The 18898-nt window shown below is 53.4% G+C and overlaps 2 protein-coding genes across 5 annotated transcripts; both read right to left on the bottom strand.

Annotated features, from left to right (window-relative positions):
• Nucleotide 1: 1 nt before the first annotated feature.
• Nucleotides 2-12807, bottom strand: VARS1 (valyl-tRNA synthetase 1). 4 transcript variants are annotated; one of them, XM_061399084.1, is made up of 30 exons: nt 11526-12807; nt 11278-11323; nt 9546-9680; nt 9319-9457; nt 8963-9087; nt 8790-8877; nt 8469-8569; nt 8200-8327; nt 6590-6754; nt 6300-6381; nt 5706-5825; nt 5504-5612; nt 5317-5411; nt 4997-5087; nt 4675-4799; nt 4488-4591; nt 4250-4408; nt 4045-4135; nt 3812-3917; nt 3656-3726; nt 3441-3566; nt 3047-3151; nt 2896-2964; nt 2680-2758; nt 2427-2554; nt 1942-2097; nt 1658-1864; nt 1463-1574; nt 1031-1356; nt 2-146 (listed from the first exon to the last, which is right to left on the bottom strand). In XM_061399084.1, the coding sequence occupies exons 1-30, from the start codon at nt 12029-12031 to the stop codon at nt 78-80; spliced, it is 3963 nt and encodes a 1320-aa protein (XP_061255068.1). In that variant the 5' UTR covers nt 12032-12807; the 3' UTR covers nt 2-77. The 4 variants fall into 4 exon arrangements, with proteins under 4 accessions (XP_061255068.1, XP_061255069.1, XP_061255070.1 ...); XM_061399085.1 differs by having other exon boundaries at nt 8790-8874; XM_061399086.1 differs by lacking the exon at nt 11526-12807 and having other exon boundaries at nt 10902-11323.
• On the bottom strand, nt 12794-18735 carry LSM2 (LSM2 homolog, U6 small nuclear RNA and mRNA degradation associated). Its single transcript, XM_061399163.1, has 5 exons — nt 17545-18735; nt 16878-16945; nt 13538-13568; nt 13366-13425; nt 12794-13256 (listed from the first exon to the last, which is right to left on the bottom strand). Exons 1-5 carry the CDS (start codon nt 17992-17994, stop codon nt 13131-13133), a joined length of 735 nt encoding a protein of 244 aa, XP_061255147.1. The 5' UTR covers nt 17995-18735; the 3' UTR covers nt 12794-13130.
• Between the last annotated feature and the right edge of the window lie 163 nt (nt 18736-18898).

The following is an 18898-nucleotide window of genomic DNA, read 5'->3' as shown; positions in this document are numbered from 1 at the left end:
GTTTTGTGGCAAAATATTTTATTGCTGCCCTCCCCAGGGTGGACCACTGGGAGTTATGAGGGTTGGAGTTTGGTGTTTCACAGCATCTTCTGAAATAGGGCAATGGCCTCATCAACCTTCCTGAGCTCTGCTTCTGTCTGCTGGAGCTGAGGACAGAAGAGGGGGTGGTGGGTGAGGAGGCCCAGGCCCAGGAGAGGAGAACCCCAAACGCCCACAAGAGCAGAGGGACTAGAGTTGGAAAGATGGGTGAGGACCATGGGCAGGGAGTAGCCGGGGGCCCAGTGTGTTTGGCTGGCCTGTCTTCCCCCTAATTCTCACCAACCTCCCACTAGCAGCCTCCTCCGCCCAGACTAGAATCCTCATTCACTTCTATCAACACCCTGTTCTCTTGCACCATCTCTGGCCTCCTGGGTCCTGCCTTTTCCTGGAGTGTTCAGTTCCCAAGGACAAAGGGGCCTCAGCGCTCATATGCGCCACCCAGTGGCCCAGCCCCAGGCCCTGACCCCGGAGGTAGAGCACAGTGGTTAGGAACGCAGGCTCCGAGGCAGGCCCTTAGCCTTCGCTTGGAAAATGGTGATGCTAATACTGCCCTGCTGTGAGAGGGCTTCCGGGTAGACAGGAGTGAGAGAACCCTGCTCAGCCATCCGGGTTCTTAGCTTCCATTCTTGTTCCTTTGTGCCCCTGGTTTACCCCATGGTTCCTCCCTGGAGGGGCCCCAGGTGATCTGCTGAGCTCCCTGACTACACTGGCTCCATCCTGAGCCCAGGTACCAGCGTGTGGATGCCACATTCTGGGCAGTGGGTGGTGCGTGAGGGGTCTGGCTGGCTGGATGGTCTGCCTCCATCTTCAAATTGCTGTGTGACCCAGGGCTGTGCCCCTGCCCTGGCTGTCCTTCATGTGTAAAAGGAGGGATTCCATGGTCCCACCTGCTCTCCTGCTGGGCCAGGCAGAGCAGCTGCAGGAGGGGGTTTGATGGTGGAGGGAGCAAGAGGTGGGAAATGGGGAAGGAACTGCCCCACATGCCACACACCTTGGCTTCATCTGCCTCCTGGACTTTGAGGGGCACCTTGACAGTGTAGCCTGAGGCGGCACGGCGCTCCCGCAGACGCTGGGCCTGCCGCTGCGCCTCGTCACGCTTGGTCTGCAGTTTGCCCAGCTCCCGGGCTGGGTCTACTAGCCCCTGCAGCTGCAGGTGGACGGAGCAGCGGTCAGAGGCCAGGGCCACAGCGCAGCCCTGGGGTGCAGAAGCCCCCAGCGCCAGGACGGCCACAATCCCCGCGCTGGCCAGTGTCTGCACGTAGCCCGACACCGCTGATGCCAGGGCACCTGTGGCCTCGTCAGCCACTTCCAGGAAACCTGCCGGGGGAAGGGAGACAGGTGAGGAGACAGAGACGAGGCAGCCATGCTAGACACTGGTCCCGGGGTGGGAGGGGACAGGGGAACGTGCAGGCCCAAGGCTCACAGTCAGGCCGGATCCGGGTAAGGTTGTAGTCGGCACGCAGGGAGCGCACGGCTCGAGTGATGCTCAGGGCCAGCTCGAAGGCAGCTTCTGCCTCAGGGTCCTTCCAGGAGCACTAAGGGGAGGAGAAGGGGGTGAGGAAGCTGGGGCAGCTCTGAGGAGCTCCCCGGAGCCCCCTATCCAGGCTGTACCCCGTACCTCTGAGGGCTCTGGGTAGGCAGTGACGCAGAGGCTAGGGGGAGCTTGTGGTGTCCGCCGGGGCAGCCGCTGGAACAGCTCCTCAGTCACGAAGGGCATGAAGGGTGAGAGTAGCCTCAGGCCCACGTCCAGGCAGGTGTAGAGGGTCTGGCGGGCGCACTCGGCTGCCACCTGGTCCACCCCATTCAGCACAGGCTTAAGGCACTCCTGGGGGCAGAAGGGCACAGGGTTCAGAGCTGGAGAAGGCCAAGGACCGGGAAGGGGGGCAGGCAGCTCCTCCTTACCAGGTAGACATCACAGAGCTCATAGAGCCAGAAGCTGTACTGGGCGGTGGTGACAGCCGGGAAGTCGTAGGCCTGGAAACCTTGGTTACTGAGCCTCACAGCTTCGGTCAGCCGGCTGCGGATCCAGCGGTCCACCAGACTCTCGCGGCCTCCAGGCTTACGGCGGGGGAAGGAGCCTGTCAGCCAGGGGGCACCATGTGCCCAGGAGGAGGGGCCACAACCCCATGGGAACGGGAACCACAGGGAATCTGCATTCCAGGTGGAGATGGGTCCAAAGCAACCACCACGTGCCCAGGGTAGTGGCCAAGGCCAGAAAGGGCCGGCCCTGCCACTGTGCGGGAGGACTGCAGTGCCTGAGGCTCCCCGTGTCCTGTTCCCCAAGCTACACGCAGGCTCCTTAGGGGCAGGGGCTGGGCTTGAGGTTGGGATGGCAAGGGTGTGACCTGCGTGGGTGCTGCTCATCTCACTGCCCACAAGGCTCTCACCTCAGACGTGGGTGAGGGCACGAAACCCTTCCCAAGGCCACGGAGGGCAAACTTGGTGGCGTTCCAGAGCTTGTTGCAGAAATGGCGGTACCCCAATATCCGGTTCACATCCAGGTTGATGTCACGGCCTAGGAGGAGGTGAAGCGTGAGTCCACACTGCTCTCCCTCCCGGCCCTCGGCCCTGGGCAGCAGAAAGCGGGGTGCCTCCGGGGAGGAAGAAGGATGCAGCTGAGACTGCTGTGGGGAGCCGTACCCTGGGACGTGTAGGCGCATAGTCCAAACCGGAGCGCATCGGTGCCACACTCGGGGATCCCCGTCGGGAAATCTGCCTTCTGTGGGGGAAGGAAGAGTCAATGGAGGGGGAGGAATCAATAGAGGAGGAGTCAGGGAGGGGACTGTCCTAAGCCAGGCTCACCCGCCTTCTGCCTACACGCCAGCCACCAGCCCACCCCTCTATCTGCCCCCGTACCTGCCCCTCTTTTGCCTTCTCCACCTCGCTGGGATCCAGGTTGCTATTCAGTAACTGGTCGTGGAGACCCTGAAGGTGAGGTGGGAGCAGTCAGGGGCCCGTGACCACCGCCCCACAGCCCTTCCCGGCCTGACCCAGCACCCAGCCCCACCTGCAGGGTGACCCCATGGATAACGTCCAGGGGGTCAATGACATTGCCTAGAGACTTGCTCATCTTCCGGCCGTGGGCGTCCCGCACGATGGCATGGAGGTAGACCTGCGAGGCCAGGGTAGGGAAGGCCCGTGAGGACGTCTCCCCACCTAGACCCCAGTGCCTCTCCCCTCACCCCTCCATCTGGTCTGTTCCTCTCTGAACCTCGGGCCCCTCAGCGGCCCCGCCAGCCCCTTCTCGTGAATCAGAAGTGCTCCCTCTTCTAGGAAGCGAGGTACAGGATTGCTTAGCAGAGCACAGGCTGGTTTGCAGCCCTACCAGCCCCCTTGGCCAGGCCCACCCACAGCTGTCCAGGTGAGGGAGGGGACTGTGGGGGTCGCGGCAGTCTCCACACCTCTTTGAAGGGCAGCTTGCCAGTGAGCTTGAGGCCGAGCATGACCATCCTGGCCACCCAGAAGAAGAGGATGTCATGGCCTGTCTCCAGCAGCGTCCCCGGGTAGAACACACTCAGATCTTCTGACTGGGGTCAGAGCAGGGCGTGAGTGATGGGGAGCCATGCACCCACACCCAAGATTCCCACCCAGCCCTGGTCTGGCCCCAGGAATGTACCTGGTTGGGCCAGCCTAGGATGGAGAAGGGGAAGAGGCCAGAGGAGAACCAGGTGTCCAGTACATCTTCATCTGAGGGGAGCCAGAGGTCAGAGGTCAGAGGGGTGGAGGTGAGGATCGGCCCCCCACTGCCCCCCACCGCAAGGCCCCGCCTTGCCTTGCTGGAGACTGATCTTGTCAGGGGACACGCAGAACTCCTTGGCTGCCTTCTCCCGGGCCTCGGCCTCAGTGCGCCCGCTCACCCAGTACCGCCCGTCAGGGTCCTGCCATGCCCAGGTGGAGTGAGTACCCAAGAGGGCGCCTCTGCCTGTCCCCCCACCAAGACCCCATGCACTGAAAGCCCTCCCCCACCCCAGATGTGCCAGTCTCCAGCCCTGGCCTGGTTCTCACCTCCCCTGGGGGCACGGCGGGGTCATTGACAGTGATGAAGTAGGCTGGGATGCGATGACCCCACCACAGCTGCCGGGAGATACACCAGTCCCTGAAAGTGGCAGGGGGAGGAGAGGGCATCAAGGAGGGGCGGGTGGGGCACCAGGCTGTGCCCGGCTCGGCCCCTCACCCGGTCGCCCTCCCCACATCGAGGGGCCCGACGCACCGGATGTTGTCCATCCAGGCGTGCCACGTCCGCTGATGGGCCTCCGGCAGGATGCGGAGGTCACCCCGTGTCACGGCAGCGCTGGCGGCCTGAGCCATCTCCCCACAGCGCACGTACCACTGCGGCCGCAGCAGAGGCTCCACCACGTCCTTGGAGCGGCTGCAGGTACACGTGGGTGAGGAGGCTGAGTGGGGAGCACCCCGAGGCGCCCACCCCCTGCCCTGGCCTCCGCCCTCACTTGCAAAGTGGCACCACCATGGGGTTGTCCTCAATGCCGCGGAACAGCCCCTGCTCCTTGAGCGCTGCCAGCACCGCCTTTCTGGCCTCAAACCTGGGCAGGCCCTGGAGAGGAGACAGGCTCTGTCATGGCTGTGCCAGGAGCCCCGCTGTCTCCTGACACGGCCACCTCGCCCAGGCTGTCTCACCAGGAAAGGTGGGGGCACGTTGACGAGGGCCCCGCGGGCGTCCATAATGCTGACAGCCTCCAGCCCGTGCCGCTGCCCAACCTCATAGTCATTCTGGTCGTGGGCGGGGGTGATCTTCACCGCACCTGGGGTGTACGTGGGGGTGCAGGGTCACGCAGGACTCAGTGCAGTCTCTGCTCACGTGCACCCCGCCTTTTGCCAATGGATGTGCTCTCAGACCACCCCATCCCCAACACAGTCCCCTGAGAACCGGCCCAAGTCCTGCAAGTTCAGGTGCGCCTCATGGCTCCTTCCTGTCCCCACAGGACAACCCGGAGCTTACCTGTGCCGAACTCCATGTCCACAAAGTCATCAAAGACGATGGGGAGGCTCCGAGACACAAATGGGTGGATCACGCTCTTGCCCTTCAGGTGCTGGGGACAGAAGGAGATGCCAGAAACGCACAGTGGGCTGGGCCCGACTCCCTCCTACGCAGGGTCCTGATTTCTTGACACCCAAACTCCATCCACAGGGCCAGAAAGCAGCCAGAGCCATGTGTTTTGAATCCAATTTTCTCAGTGCCCATCCCATCCCTACACATAGTGTGGAAGCCCTCTTCGCCCAGCATTCTTCCCCCAGCTGCGGGCAGCACCCCCACCACACCTGGTATCTGGGGTCTTTGGGATGCACAGCTACGGCCACATCTCCCAGCATCGTCTCGATCCGAGTGGTTGCCACTACCACCTCGTCGTTGCTGTCTGGTGTGACAGGAGGCCTTGTGGTCTCAGCAGTGAGCCCTTCCCGCCCCTCGCCCAACCCCGCCCAGGATCCTGGCGCCCCTGGCTCCTACCTGAGCCTTGGACCTTGTAAGCAAAGGAGACAAGGACCCCAAACTCCACCTTCTCTTTGTAGCCAGGCACGGAGAGCAGTGTGCGACCTGTCAGCTCCTTCTTATCCACCTATGAGACAGAGCGTAAGAAAAGAGGCCCAAGGGCTGGGGCTGGGGGTGTGTGGTGGAGATGCAGAGAGCTGGGGGGAAGGAAGGGGCACACCTCGATGTCGGAGATGGCAGAGTTGAGGGTGCAGGACCAGTTGACAAGGCGGGTGCTGCGGTAAATGATTCCCTCCTCGTGGAGCCGTACAAAGGCCTCCGTCACGGCTGCTGACAGTTTCTAGTGGGAACAGGGGAAGCCAGAGATGGGCCTGAGTGCTGAGGCAGCAGAGGCCAGTGGGACCCGGCAGCACAGAGCCCCCTGCCAGCACACAGACCCCTTTAAGGGCTGGAGGGGAGAAGTGCTTTTCTTGAGCAGGGAGAGGGGACTATGGGAACACACAGATAGGAAACTGTTGATATGGCAGGGAAGTCACTCAGTTAGGAACAGGGGTTAGTGCAGAGTCCTAGGGGTGCAAGCTCGGGGGAGGGGGAGGCCCCTCAGGTGCCACCTGAAGGAGTTTGAGCTCCTATAGGGAGCGACAGGGAACACAAAGGGCCGTGACATGGGGCAGAAAGTGGCATTTGCAGCTGAGCCCTAGTGGTTTCCTACGAGTGGACCACCTGCTGGGGGAGGGCCCCCCACGTGTGCGCTCTTCTGTGGGGAGCTTCCCCCTCCCACCCCAGCCCCGAGACCCCTCCTACTCCTACTTACAGGATCCATGGTGAAACAGGCTCGATTCCAGTCCAAGGAGCTGCCAAGCTTCTTCAGCTGGTGGTAAATCCGGTCACCTTTCCTGGGAGTGGACAGACAGACCAGGGTCAGCAATGGGGTCTGGGCTGGCGGATGACATCAGGTAGCTAAAGGGGCAGAAGGTGGGGGTCACTCATTGCTCTGAGATGGACCTGGGCCCTGGGCCCCCATGACCCTCAGCCTCTGTGGGCGGGTCTGACCCTGCAGCCAGGGTCGTGGGGCTGCGATGCCAGCAGGGACTTGGCACTCACTCCTCCTTCCACTTCCAGACCTCCTGCAGGAAAGCCTCTCGCCCCAGCTGGTGCCGACTCAGCCCCTGCTCGCGCCAGAGTTTCTTCTCCACCACCACCTGGGTGGCAATGCCCGCGTGGTCACAGCCAGGGTTCCACAGGGTGGTCTCTCCGCGCATGCGGTGCCTGCAGGGAGCATGGAGAAGCAGAGGTGAGCGAGTGGTGGAGCTGCCCCGAGGGAAGCAGGGACTCCAGACAGGAGGTCGATGGACTCAGGAAAGGAAGGGGTGGTGGATTAGAACTCTCCCCTTGCTAAAATCGTCAGGGAGAGATGCATGAGGACAGCCCAGGCAATTTGGCAAAAACAACTAAGAGGAGGCTCCTGCCCAACTAGATAGCAAAACATATCAGAGAGCTATGATCATTAAAACAAGCTTCCACAGGAACCAGGAACAAAGTTACCGATTAAGGAAACAAAACAGTGACTGGAAACAGATCTAAGCATATTTAGTATTTGTTAAGGGTGGCATTTCATGTCAGTGGAGAAAGGACAAACTGTTCAATAAATTTGTTGGAGACTGTAGCTAATTTGATTGGAAAATTGCCCTACTTCCCCATAGTCACAAAAATAATTTTATTTTAAAGTCTAAATTTAATTGTTTTTTTTTTAAAAAAACCCTTCAACTTAAGAAAACAAAACTATGAGAAAGAGCATTAGAAAATGGTATAATTTCCAAAAATAAGAAAATAACAGGTGATCGTGTTTATAACTTTGAGGCAGGGGAGGCTTTCTTTAACAAGATAGTGAAGAGTAAATCAAAGAACACTGGTAAACTTAACTAGGTTCACTGTATTTGTACATGATTTTCAATGACTCACCTAACTACATTATATTCATTTCTGTATTGATCTCTTTACCCCTCCTAGGTTTAGAGTTCCTTGGGGACAGGACTGCAGCAACTCCTTCCTCATACAGACCACAGATATTTCTTATATGCTGTAACGAATATGGACACTTTCTGACATTTTCAATATATTGTTGTTTAGTCGCTAAGTCATGTCTAATTCTTTGTGACCCCATGGACTATAGCCCACCAGGCTCCACTGGCCATGGGATTTCCTAGGCAAAAATATTGGACTGGTTTGCCATTTCCTTCTCCGGGGATCTTCCTGACCCAGGGATCGAACCTGTGTCTCTTGCATTGCCAGGTGGATTCGTTATCACTGAGCCACCTGGGAATCCCCTGGGTACATGAATATGTAAGTAAATAGGAAAGGTCTTGAAAGACACACATCACAATGATAATAGTGGCTAATTCTTAGGAAGGAGTGAATCTGGAGGAAGGTGGTCAAGGAAACTTGAAGTTTTAAATTTCTTACAAGAAAATATTCACATTATTTCTTTCTAAATTCAAAATAATGTTATTTTTAGTGGCATGAGAAGAGAGTTTACAAGTGGAAGTGCTGGTTACTTGACCAGAAGATGATGCTAAGTCATCAGATGGGAACGACCTAGAAGCAAATGTAGCACCACCAGGGGGCAGAGGTGAGAGCCCCAGTCAGCAAAGAAGGGAGCCAAGGAGCAGGAGCCAGAAGGCAGAGGGAAGCCAGAGGAGAGGACAGGAGCTCACCAGCGGGTCAGGGAGTCCTGGATGGCGTTGGTGAGCGCATGGCCCAGGTGCAGGGAGCCTGTCACGTTGGGGGGTGGGATGCACATCATGAAGATGCCCCGGGGGTTTGGTGCTGACACGCTGGAACGCTGATGGGGAAGAAGATGGGTGCTTGCTAAGGCCTCGTGTCACCTCTTCCATGGCCTGGCCCCTTCCTGGGCCATGGATCCTTCAGCCCTGTCCCTCCCTGCCCCCATCCCCTCCAGGCCTGGGCGGCAGTGTCCACTCACCCCATACTCAGGCCTGAAGAAGCCCTGCTGCTCCCACCAAGGGTACCAGGCAGCCTCCACGTACTGAGGGCTGTAGGAGTCAGGCATGGTGCCACTGACATCTGAGGGAGAAGGGCAGGTTCAGAGCCGAGGCTGGGAGCAGCTGGGAAAGGGATGAGGGGCCGGCAGAGGACATGGGCCTCCCTAAGCAAAGTAGTGGGAGCAAGGACAGAGGAAACAGGATACAAAGAAAAAAGGAGGGTGGGGTGAAGAGTGGGGGGGGGTCTCTCTTCCCCCTCCTTTCTTTTATTATTTTTTTTTTCCCCTCCTTTCTTTTAGTACCTTTCTTTTCCCCAGGTGGGGTCGGGAGATCGTAGGTAATGACCCCAGGATCCCGTTTCTCCCTCTTCTCTGGTTTTGGTTTCTTCTGCTTGGGAGGGAAAGGATATAGGCCTAGATACCAGCCACTCACCATGGCACCAACCCTCCATCCTGCTCCACCCTCAGCCTCTCACCTCCCCAGGGGGTGGCTGCTGCTGTTGGACTTTCTGCTTCTGCTGGAATTTCTCTAGTTTCTCCCGTTTCTTTGCCTCTTTCTTGAGTTGAGCAGCCGTTTTTGGGGGTGCAGGGACCTCAGAGCCTGGAAAGAGGCACAGAAATGTAGACCTGTCCCTGCAGGTCTGTGAACAGCGCTGTTCACAGGGCTACCATGTCTCAGATGGCCTATTTAACTCCCCAAAGACTCCCCCATGTTGACCTCCCACCTAGCATCCCCCAGCTCCTGTCCCATTGATTCTGCTATTCCTGAGAGAAAAGAAAATGAGCAAGGGCCCAGAGGAACCCCCTCCCCACCCACTCCATCTTTCCTCACCTGGCTGTTGGGAGAGAGACCTGGCCCCTGAATACAGAACCACTTCTCCCAGTACGGCCCGGAATTCTGGCTGCTGAACACATGTGATAAACCAGCGAGTCACATTACCCCAGATCCGGCGGGCAGAGGGGTCCAGGACCTGCAGTGGGGGGAAGAAATGAATTATCCTTAGTCACCCTGTAGTGAGGTCCGAGGGAACCTGTCCTCATTCTTCCCCATTGACTCACATAACGGAAAGGCAGCAGCAAGGCTGTGACAGCTGCCAGGTCAGCCAGAGTTGGGGCCTCCCCGGCCAGGTAGGTATGCAGTCGAAGCCATTCTTCCAAGGGGCTCAGGGCTCTGCCCAGGGCCGCCAGTGCAGCCTAGTGGGAAGGCGAAGAGGTATGAGATAATGCTGGGCCCATCTCAGTCCCCACCCCCATGCAATCCATTTGGGCCTCCTTCCATTCCCACAGATCACCAGTTTCTTCTTCACTGAAAAGATCATAATAAAAATTCTTCCCACTCATTCAATAAATGCCTACCGAAAACTTTTTTGGGGGGCTGGGTCACAGGGCATGTGGGATTCCTTGACCAGGGATCCAACCATGCCCCCTGCAGGGGAAGCACAGAGTATGTTAATCACTGGACTGCCAGGGAAGTCCCCCTACTGAACACTTACTATAGGTCAGCTGCAATATACTAAGCACAAGAGGCTAAAGATTACATGAGGCAACATGGTAACTGCTTCAGCAAATATGTATTAAGTACCTCCTGCATGCCAGGCACTTATCTAATGAACAGGGAGGCGGTTTGAACAGATGGAGTCCATGACCTGTTGGAGCTTACATTCTAGTTGGGGGGGGGGGGGCGGCGACAATAAATGTGCAAATATATAATGCATTACCCTATTGTTCTCCTTAAAAGCCCTGAAAAAACAATACATGAGGCTGAGGAGGAGAGAGAATCCCAGAGGGGGAGCCCTCTATTTCGATAGTAGTCAGGATATGAGAGGGTAAGTCAGGATCTAAGTCATATATTCATTTCATTCATTCATTTGTTCAAAAACTATTAAGTATCCACCATATGCCCAATACTCTGCAAGGAGGTGGTGTTATTAGGCCTTGTAAAGCACAGCTCCATTCAGGAAGAATTTACATTGATAATCTGGTGTGATTCTCTCTCCTTTCCCCTGCTTTCCTTCTTCATTTCTTTTCTCCTTTGTCTTATTCCAGCAACTGTCTTCTCTGACTGCCTCTCCTCACCTCTTCTTCACCCAGTCTTTTCCTACAACTCATAGTAACCTCTAACTAACCTCCTCAGTTTCAGATTCACCAAACTCAGAGACTTTTAAAGCACCTGGCACTAGATTATGTGCTCTGCACACATCTTTTAACCTTCTCAACATGTTCTCAATTTTCATTTTCATAGACAAAAGACCAAGGCTCAGAGAGTTTAACCTGCCCAAAGTTACCATACCAGGTGGCAACCCGGGATATGATCACTCTTTTTCAACGTCTGATACGCTATCTTCCTGGCTCACCATCCATTCCGAGTTTTGCTTTCTTCTAAATTTCCCCCTCCCACTTTGCGCTGCTTCTCACCTGAGGGTCTTGGGCCGAGCTTCGGAGTCCCAAGGCCGGCAGCGTAGCCCCACAGGCAGCTGGTATTAGCTCGGTGTCAGCGTAACTGACCCACTGTTGGACCAGGACGGCTGCCCGACTACCCCCGGGACCCCCCAGGCCTGCTGGCCACAGCAGCTGGGACACAGCCGTGGCCCCCCACACCCAGAGCCCACCGGGACCCTGTTCCAGGGCTGGCAGACGGGGTGGAGGAAAAGGAGTCCTGCTGGCGGGGGGCGGCTGGAGACAGACGCGGGGGTGGGCTCCTCCCCATCCCGGACCCTCCCCAGCTTCCCCGTAGCGAGCAGCTATGAGGGCTCGGAGGCTGGGGAAGGCATCGGGGTGAGGAGAGACGTACAGAATGGACATGGTTACGCGGGATGTCCGAACGCGGTAGAAAAACCCTAAGGAGAAAAAGAGACAGGGTAAGACCGAGGCATCTAGGACTAAGTATGACTGGGCCTCAAGAGCCGAGGACCCAGCTCTCGGAGTGGCAGTGACAGTGGGGAACTAACTTCCCGTGACCGCGGGCCCTCGGGGAGTGTGGGAAGCTCGGAGGAGCCCCTTGGCTGCCGTGGGACGCGGGTTCGGGCTGCATGTACGTACTGGAGGGAGGTGGTCACACTGAGCCGGGCATCCACCTCATAGCCGGGCGCCGGCCGAAGCTGGACTGGCCTGGCGACTGCGGCCGAGGAATCCGGCGACCAGGGACGGCGGGCGGTTCTCTGGGCGACCCTAGCTCCCTGCGACAGCCGCCCGGGCCGTCGGCGCCCACGTGTCCCCGCCTTTGTGACTGCGAGCGTTTCCGGGCCCGCGGGTCCTGGCGCGGGCGACCGTGCCACGCCTGCGTGTGCGGGCGCGGTCCTGCTGCACCCTGGCCTGGGGGCGGTCACGCCGCCCGCTGCAGATCGCGCTCCTGAGGAATGGCGCGGGGCGTGGGCACGGGGGTGGCGGGAGGAGGACGCCCCCGGGAACCGCGACCCCGTCAGGCGCCGCCGCGGACACCCCGCGCGGGTCCTCGGCCGGGAGGGAGGGCGGCGCCGAGCGGACAGCCGGGGAAGCGGCTGGGAGAGCGCTACCCGATGCAGACGGCGCCCGGGACCGGGGTCCATTCGACCAAAGGCCCCGGCGTGCAGGTTCCCCGCCTCCTAACCTCCCGGGCCTCACTTCCTCCTCTGTGGGAAGAGGGAGTCACGCTGGAGAGCCTCTAAGGTCCCCTCATGCTGAGAACTCTTACCTGTAGCGGGAACTCTTATTTGCTAACTGCGTGTGTTCAATGCCAGCAACTCTCCACAGCAAAAATTGTCATTTGTTTATATTTATCTACAATAGATATGGGGGAAAAGTGTACTGATTTGGGGGGCTTGAGGAAGAAATCCAGCAGCATCAAACGCACTTTTGCTGTCTCATTAACTTTCATATTAATGGAAGGACAGCAAGCACTGTAGATACACTTATATAAGACCAACATAGATAAGACCGGGGATCGATTTCATCCAGAACTTGGAAGGAGAATGGAGAGCAAATGAGTTCGAGGATCTTTCTCTCGTGACTAAAAGGGAACCTGTTAACCCTCCCTTTGTTACCTCCCTTCACCCCTCAAAAACTTATTTCCTCCAAGAGCAGGGAAGGCCCCCCCACACTGGGAGAAGTAGGAGTCACATACGAAATTAGAAAAAGAAAGCAGTAAGACTGATGCCAATGTTCAGAAAACACGGCATAGTCCAGTTGGGGTAATGCTATGGTTTATACCAGGAGTAGTAGCGGATAATGCTGGGGTAATTGAGAGTAACAGGGCTTGGATGAATTAAGCGCGCCTTTCCCACCCACTCTCCAGCCCCCTTCCCAAAGCGCACACAGAACCAGAACTCGAATTTGCTTCATAAATTTTATTCCCGATGCGGGATAGATTCCTTCCCTCCCCACAATAAATCACGTGCCACCCTGGAGAGATTTGACAGATTCTCCCACCACCTCCAGGGAAGAAGAGAAAGGCAGGTGCTGGAGACAGGGAAGGCTTCTCAGTTCCTCAGCCTACTCAACAGAGGACAGCCGCTCCCCATTATTAGCCCTCTCATCCACATTCTTTTAAAAAAAAAAAGCTTTTGCTATCAAAAAAACAAACAACACCTCAAGAAGTATGGGAGGGAGGCCTCCGGGCTGGGAAATGATGTTAAGGGTCACCAATGGAGGGGAAGGGAGGAGGAACTATCATTGCTTCTGCTGCAAGGCCTCCTTCCTTGCTGCATCTTGTAGCAACTGTGTGTCGACTTCATCTGCTGGCAACTGCACATACCGAACCACTGAGCCACGGATGAAGCAGTTCTTCACTGATAACTAGACAAAGATAGGCAAATGTGAAAACATCCTTAAAAAATGCCCTCTATCCAGCCAGGGACCCCCTGCTTTCTTTGAGAGGCGTTCCTCTTCTCTATCCACAACTCACCATGTGAGGGTATTTCTCAGGGTCTGTGACACTGATGTCAGTTAGTTTGATGTTGAGATACTAAGAAAAGATGAACACCATCATTAAAACTAGAGACAAGATGAAAGTACCCAGCTCTCAAGCTCTCCCATATCCTTCCCCAAGACCCCATTCAGGGCCCTTATAATCTCACCTGATCCACAGAATGGAGGGTTCCACAGATGCTGTTATGGGCAGAGAGAGGGTAAAACCAAATTAATTTATACCAAAGTCAACACAGAGGTGACTTCAGAGCAGGGGATAAGAACATGGTTGGGGGAAGTAAAGGACTTGAAGAAACCAGAAAAGGTACAACCAGAAAGGGGCATGACTAAGCTCTGGAGTACGAAAGAAAGTGCTTCCAGAGCAGTGTGTTATTTTAGACCTCACATCTCTTCTCCCTAAACCAACTCACTCTTGTGCTGCCATCAAACAATTGTTATGTGCCAGACCTGTATTCTCCATAGTATTTGTAATCTTTACAGCCATTTCATTAGGTAGCTATTATGAAACATCCAGGGGCCCAGAAACATTTTGTAACTTGGCCAAGTTTAGAACAAGGACTTTGATCCAGGCCTGTCTGACCCCCCAAATCATCAGTTCTTTTCAAATACTACTGCTTTGGAACCAGAGCCCCATATGTAATGTATATAAATTAACAAACTAGCAGTGTTCTTGATGATGTAGGCACAAGGGATGTCCTCTCCCTCAATCCATGAGCCCCCTGCAACGTTAAAGAGGAATGCCATCTAAATACCAGTGCTTCAAGCCAGACTCTCTCCCAATCCTTTAATTTCTGCTCATGGTTTCAACACTCTCACAACCTCAAACCCTGTAAATCGAGGTCCCTTCATGTCCTACAAATCCCCATTGTTTGCTGATGTCTAACATTTCTGCAATTTCTATAATTCTCTTTGACAAACCAAGGTCTAATGACATTACAGTTCAATCCACGCTAGCCTCCAGCCTGGCTGCCTTCATCCTAACCATCCTGCATGTCACTGCCAGATTCTAAGTTCCTTAGAACCTGTTTCTCAAACACTAATGTGCTCGCAAAGATTCCAAGAATCTATGACAAAAGGGGAAACATAAGCTAGTGTAGTATGTGTATAGTGTGGTAAAGGTTGTCAATAGTTTTTTCTGTAAGAATAACTGCTCTTTAATTGCCTTTTTGTATTTAAAAATTGTTAATAGTTTTTAAAACATCCTTATCTTGCCAAAATTCAAGTTGTCGGTTCTCTGTTGGACCCTAGTTTTTGTAAAATTCTAAGTATTTGAAATCCAGTGTCAGACCAACTGCCTCAGTGGTGATTTCCCCATATTCCTGGATGCTTAAAAAAAAAAAAAAAAAAAAAAACCCTTTGATGGTGCCCTATCACCTACTGCAGCTGTGAAATAACTTTCAGGAATGGCATAAAGTGGTAACTTTTCTTCAGTCCCTTTAGAATGAGATACTTGGCACAAAAGTGGTCTGACACCCAGCATGAGAGAAAGAGCACTTCTCCCAACCCAATGGATTACCTTCGAATCTTTTAAGTCCTTGCTTTAGGGTCTGAGGCTATAACAACAGTTATTCTTGCCATTTGCAAAACCCAGGAAGAAAAAAAGAGGAAAATAAAAAACAAGTCATCTTACAGAAGTGATGGAAGTAGTTGTGGTTTCCACACTTGTCTCTCTACATGGACCCAATTTATATGCCATCAATATCATATGCATTGCGGGTACCATAGATCAGAAATCTCTGACCTAAAAGGCAAATAAATCCCTTGCTTCACCATTCCACCATGTCAATGTTTCCCCCACTAAGAAATTACCTCACATAGAAATGTAGAAGAAACTGCTAGGGAGAGAATACATTGACTCAAACTTTCTAAAGGACAGTCAGGTAGTATGTTTTGATATTTAAAATGTACATTTCATTCAAAGGATTCTTTTTTTCTTCTAATGAAATGAGATGTATACAAAGATTTATGCTTGAGGATGTTCAGGGCAAAATCACTTGTAAAAACGAAGAACTGGGAACAGCCTAAGTGTCCAGCAGCAAGGTTTTGCTTAAATCAGTTCTAGCCAGCTTAGAAAAATGCTATTCAGACATTAACAACATTAAACATCAACTTTATTGACATGGAAAATACCCACAACATACTGTTAAGTGAAAAGCAAGTTTCACAACTGCATAGAGACTACGACCCTGTTTTTAATTTAAAAAGAGGTGAAATGAAAGTTTCTCAGTTATGTCTGACTCTTTGCGACCCCATGGACTATAAAGTCCGTGGAATTCTCCAGGCCAGAATACCAGAGTGGGTAGCCTTTCCCTTCTCCAGGGGATCTTCCCAACCCAGGGATCAAACCCAGGTTTCCTCCATTGCAGGCGGATTCTTTACCAGCTGAGCCACAAGGGAAGCCCAAGAATACTAGAGTGGGTAGCCTATCCCTGCTCCAGTGGATCTTCCTGACCCAGGATCTTCTGCATACCAGGTGGATTCTTTACCAACTGAGCTATCAGGGAAGCCCATTAAAAACGTATGGGGGTGGGGGGGTGGGGGGGGCAGATAATGGAATTTAAGTAAGTTCTGATTTTGTCTTTTACTAGTTGTGTAGACCTAACAATTAATTAACCAAGTTTCTTAATCTATCCAACCTTCAGTTTCCTCATGTGTAAAACAGCAACAATAGTGTATGCCATGTAGAGATGTTCTGAAAATAAAATGAGTTAAACAATTTATTCAGGCCTGTGTTAGACATTAGGTACACAGTGGTAAGCTGTGTACCTAATGGTCTTGGCCCTGTAGGAAAGACGGTTCCTAAACAGTTAATACATTTCTATGAAATCACAATTTGAGAAGCACCCACTATCAAGGAAAAAGACTTTGTAACAGAAGGGTGTACTTGGCTAGAACCAGGAAAGTCCAGGGATATAGCGTTTAATCCAAGTCCTGAGAGATGATTAGAAGCTAAGGATACAAGGGGACAGGGGATGTAAAACAGTACAGACAGAAGGAGCTGCACTGGTCTCCTGTGTATCTTTTATATTTTCTTCAACAAAAGCGAGATTATGCCACATATACAGTACTGCAATAGCTTTTCCTATTGGTATCTCATTTCTATGTAACAGCTATATTATATGGAAATACCACAATCGAACCCATTCCCTATTTATGGCTATTGCCCCCCCAACTTGTGTCTATTACACACACACACAAATCTACCAACATCTTTCTACATACATCGTTACTTGTGGAACTGATACTTCGATTTCTAGAAGTTGGGTCTGCCCTGTCTTCTCTCTGGTACTTACTACTTATATATTTCTTTATATTGTTTTCCAATACATGATACAACTCCCCAGCTAATCTGTAAATTTAAGGCACAAGTCGTTTCTTCCTTTTGTATCTCTCCCACCTTGCCTAGTGCTCAAATACTCGTCAAGTTAAACAGGTTCCAGGGCGCTTGGCACATCCACCCCCTACAAACTTGTGGGAACAAGTACCTACCTCAGGTCATTCTTGAGTTCCACGACCACATCCTTGCCGACAAGGGACTTGAAAAAGGAATAGAAGAGCTATTGGGCGAGAGGGGGAAAACCATCATATGGGAAGGGACATAGTAAAGAGGTGTGAATCCCTGCCAGTATTACCAAACATTGGCATTGGGATCCCGCCACATCTCTGGCAGTTCTCTAAACTTCACATGAAGGAATACTTCACAGGAATACACAGGAAGGAATACTCGAATGAACAGCTGCAGCCCTGACGATGATGCACACTACGAGCCCCTGACATAAAGCCCCAGAGTCATCTGCCCTGCACACGTCGGGTCTGCCTCAATGGACTATCTCTCCTGGGGTCCTGCCCACTCCTCCTAGAGAATTGTACAAAGTATTCCACCCGCTCCTTCTCGGAGCCTGGTCTCCGTCAGGGAAATGCTCCTTGAGATCTACAGTCCCTGCTTACTCCCTCATAGGGGGTAAAAAAATTCCGTTTGCTTCCAAGTCTCTTCTCAAAGAAGTTGAGGTGCAGAAACCAATAATGGAGGGAAAAATCTAGGGCCCAACGCCAGCCCAGAGGAACAAAGCCTCCAAAGGGACGCCCACCCTGCCCCGAACCGTCCCAACCGCCCGCGCTCCCCAAGGGCGCCCCCTTGTGACGTCACGGTACCTACCATGGTGCTTGCTCTCCGCCGGACCGGGAAGGCGCGGGCCGGGTGCCGTGGGCCGGAGGCCTGGCGGGAATTGGATCGCGAGCCCGCGCGTGGGGCGGGGTGGGGTCGCGCAGGCGCAGCGGGGTGGCACAGCGGAGAGCTCCGAGTGATGGAGGAGAGCGAACGGCTGGCTTGCCGCTCAGGGGCAGCCGGCCGGGTAAAACTGACGAAAAAGCCAAAGCCGGGAGAGGGGCGGGGCTTCCCGCCTTCCGACTTCCTCCCGGAGGGGCGAGCGCCCACCGCGCAGGCGCGGGCCCCAACTGCGCCAGGAGGGTCGAAAAGGCTTGGCTCACCGCCTCTTAGGTTTTTATTCCTTTCTATGACAATAAATTCACTTCCAGCCCGATTTGCTCTTACCCTAAAGACACTTCCTATTGCAGACTGACTGCCGGGGAGCTTGTGAAAATCCATGATGATTTGTACACTTTTCTCTGCATGCTACACTTGGGTAACAACAGCAACAAAAAAAAAGATCAAGAGCCTGTACGCCAGCAAATCTTGATTTTATCAAAGGTTCCCAATAAACACATTACTCTCAGTCCACATTTCTTTTATACTTTGCCTACGGCTGTCCTATAAAGGACTGAGTAAAACAACACACTGGATCGGGGATAAAAATACCCATTCTAATATTTCACTTCCAAATATTTCCCTCTCAAACACAAAGGGACACAAATGCAGTAAATGCAGTTAAACATACTTATATCATGTTCCCCCAGGCTTGATAAGTATGCGAAATTATGACACAATAGGGGAAGGTATTTTTTAAGGAATAAGCTCATCATAAGTTTTTCACTTCTCTTCTTGCATAAAAGTACACATTTGTTAGTAAGTTTTTTAAGAAATATATTCAGCAAGTAAAGGACTGTAATATTGAGTGCCCAGGGGCTGGATCTCCTAGGCCCCACCTATGAGTGACATCAGGACAAGAAGCAGAAGTTCTGGTCCTTGCCCCAACTCCCCAGCTTAACCTGAAATACCTAAATCAGTCAATTATTTAAAAGCGGTCTCTAAATTAGCAGCTACTCTAACTGGGGAGAAGGCAATGACAACCCACTCCAATACTCTTGCCTGGAAAATCCCATGGATGGAGGAGCCTGGTAGGCTCAGAGTCGGGCCCGACTGAAGCGACTTAGCAGCAGCAGCAGCACTCTAACTGGGGCTAAAGGTTAAAGGTGCCTGATAATCAAAAAATTTTTTCCTTCTTCAATCAGCTCATGAAAACTCAAATACTTCGCCCTTACCAGCTTAATCATTCACAATTAGCTCACAAACAGACCACACGTGGTCACTCCACACACTCTCCCTTTCCCTA

This window comes from Bos javanicus, chromosome 23, assembly GCF_032452875.1.
Source record: "Bos javanicus breed banteng chromosome 23, ARS-OSU_banteng_1.0, whole genome shotgun sequence".
Taxonomy (NCBI): Eukaryota; Metazoa; Chordata; class Mammalia; order Artiodactyla; family Bovidae; genus Bos; species Bos javanicus.
Note: the sequence above shows the minus strand (reverse complement) of the source record. Positions and strands in the feature narration are given on the sequence as shown.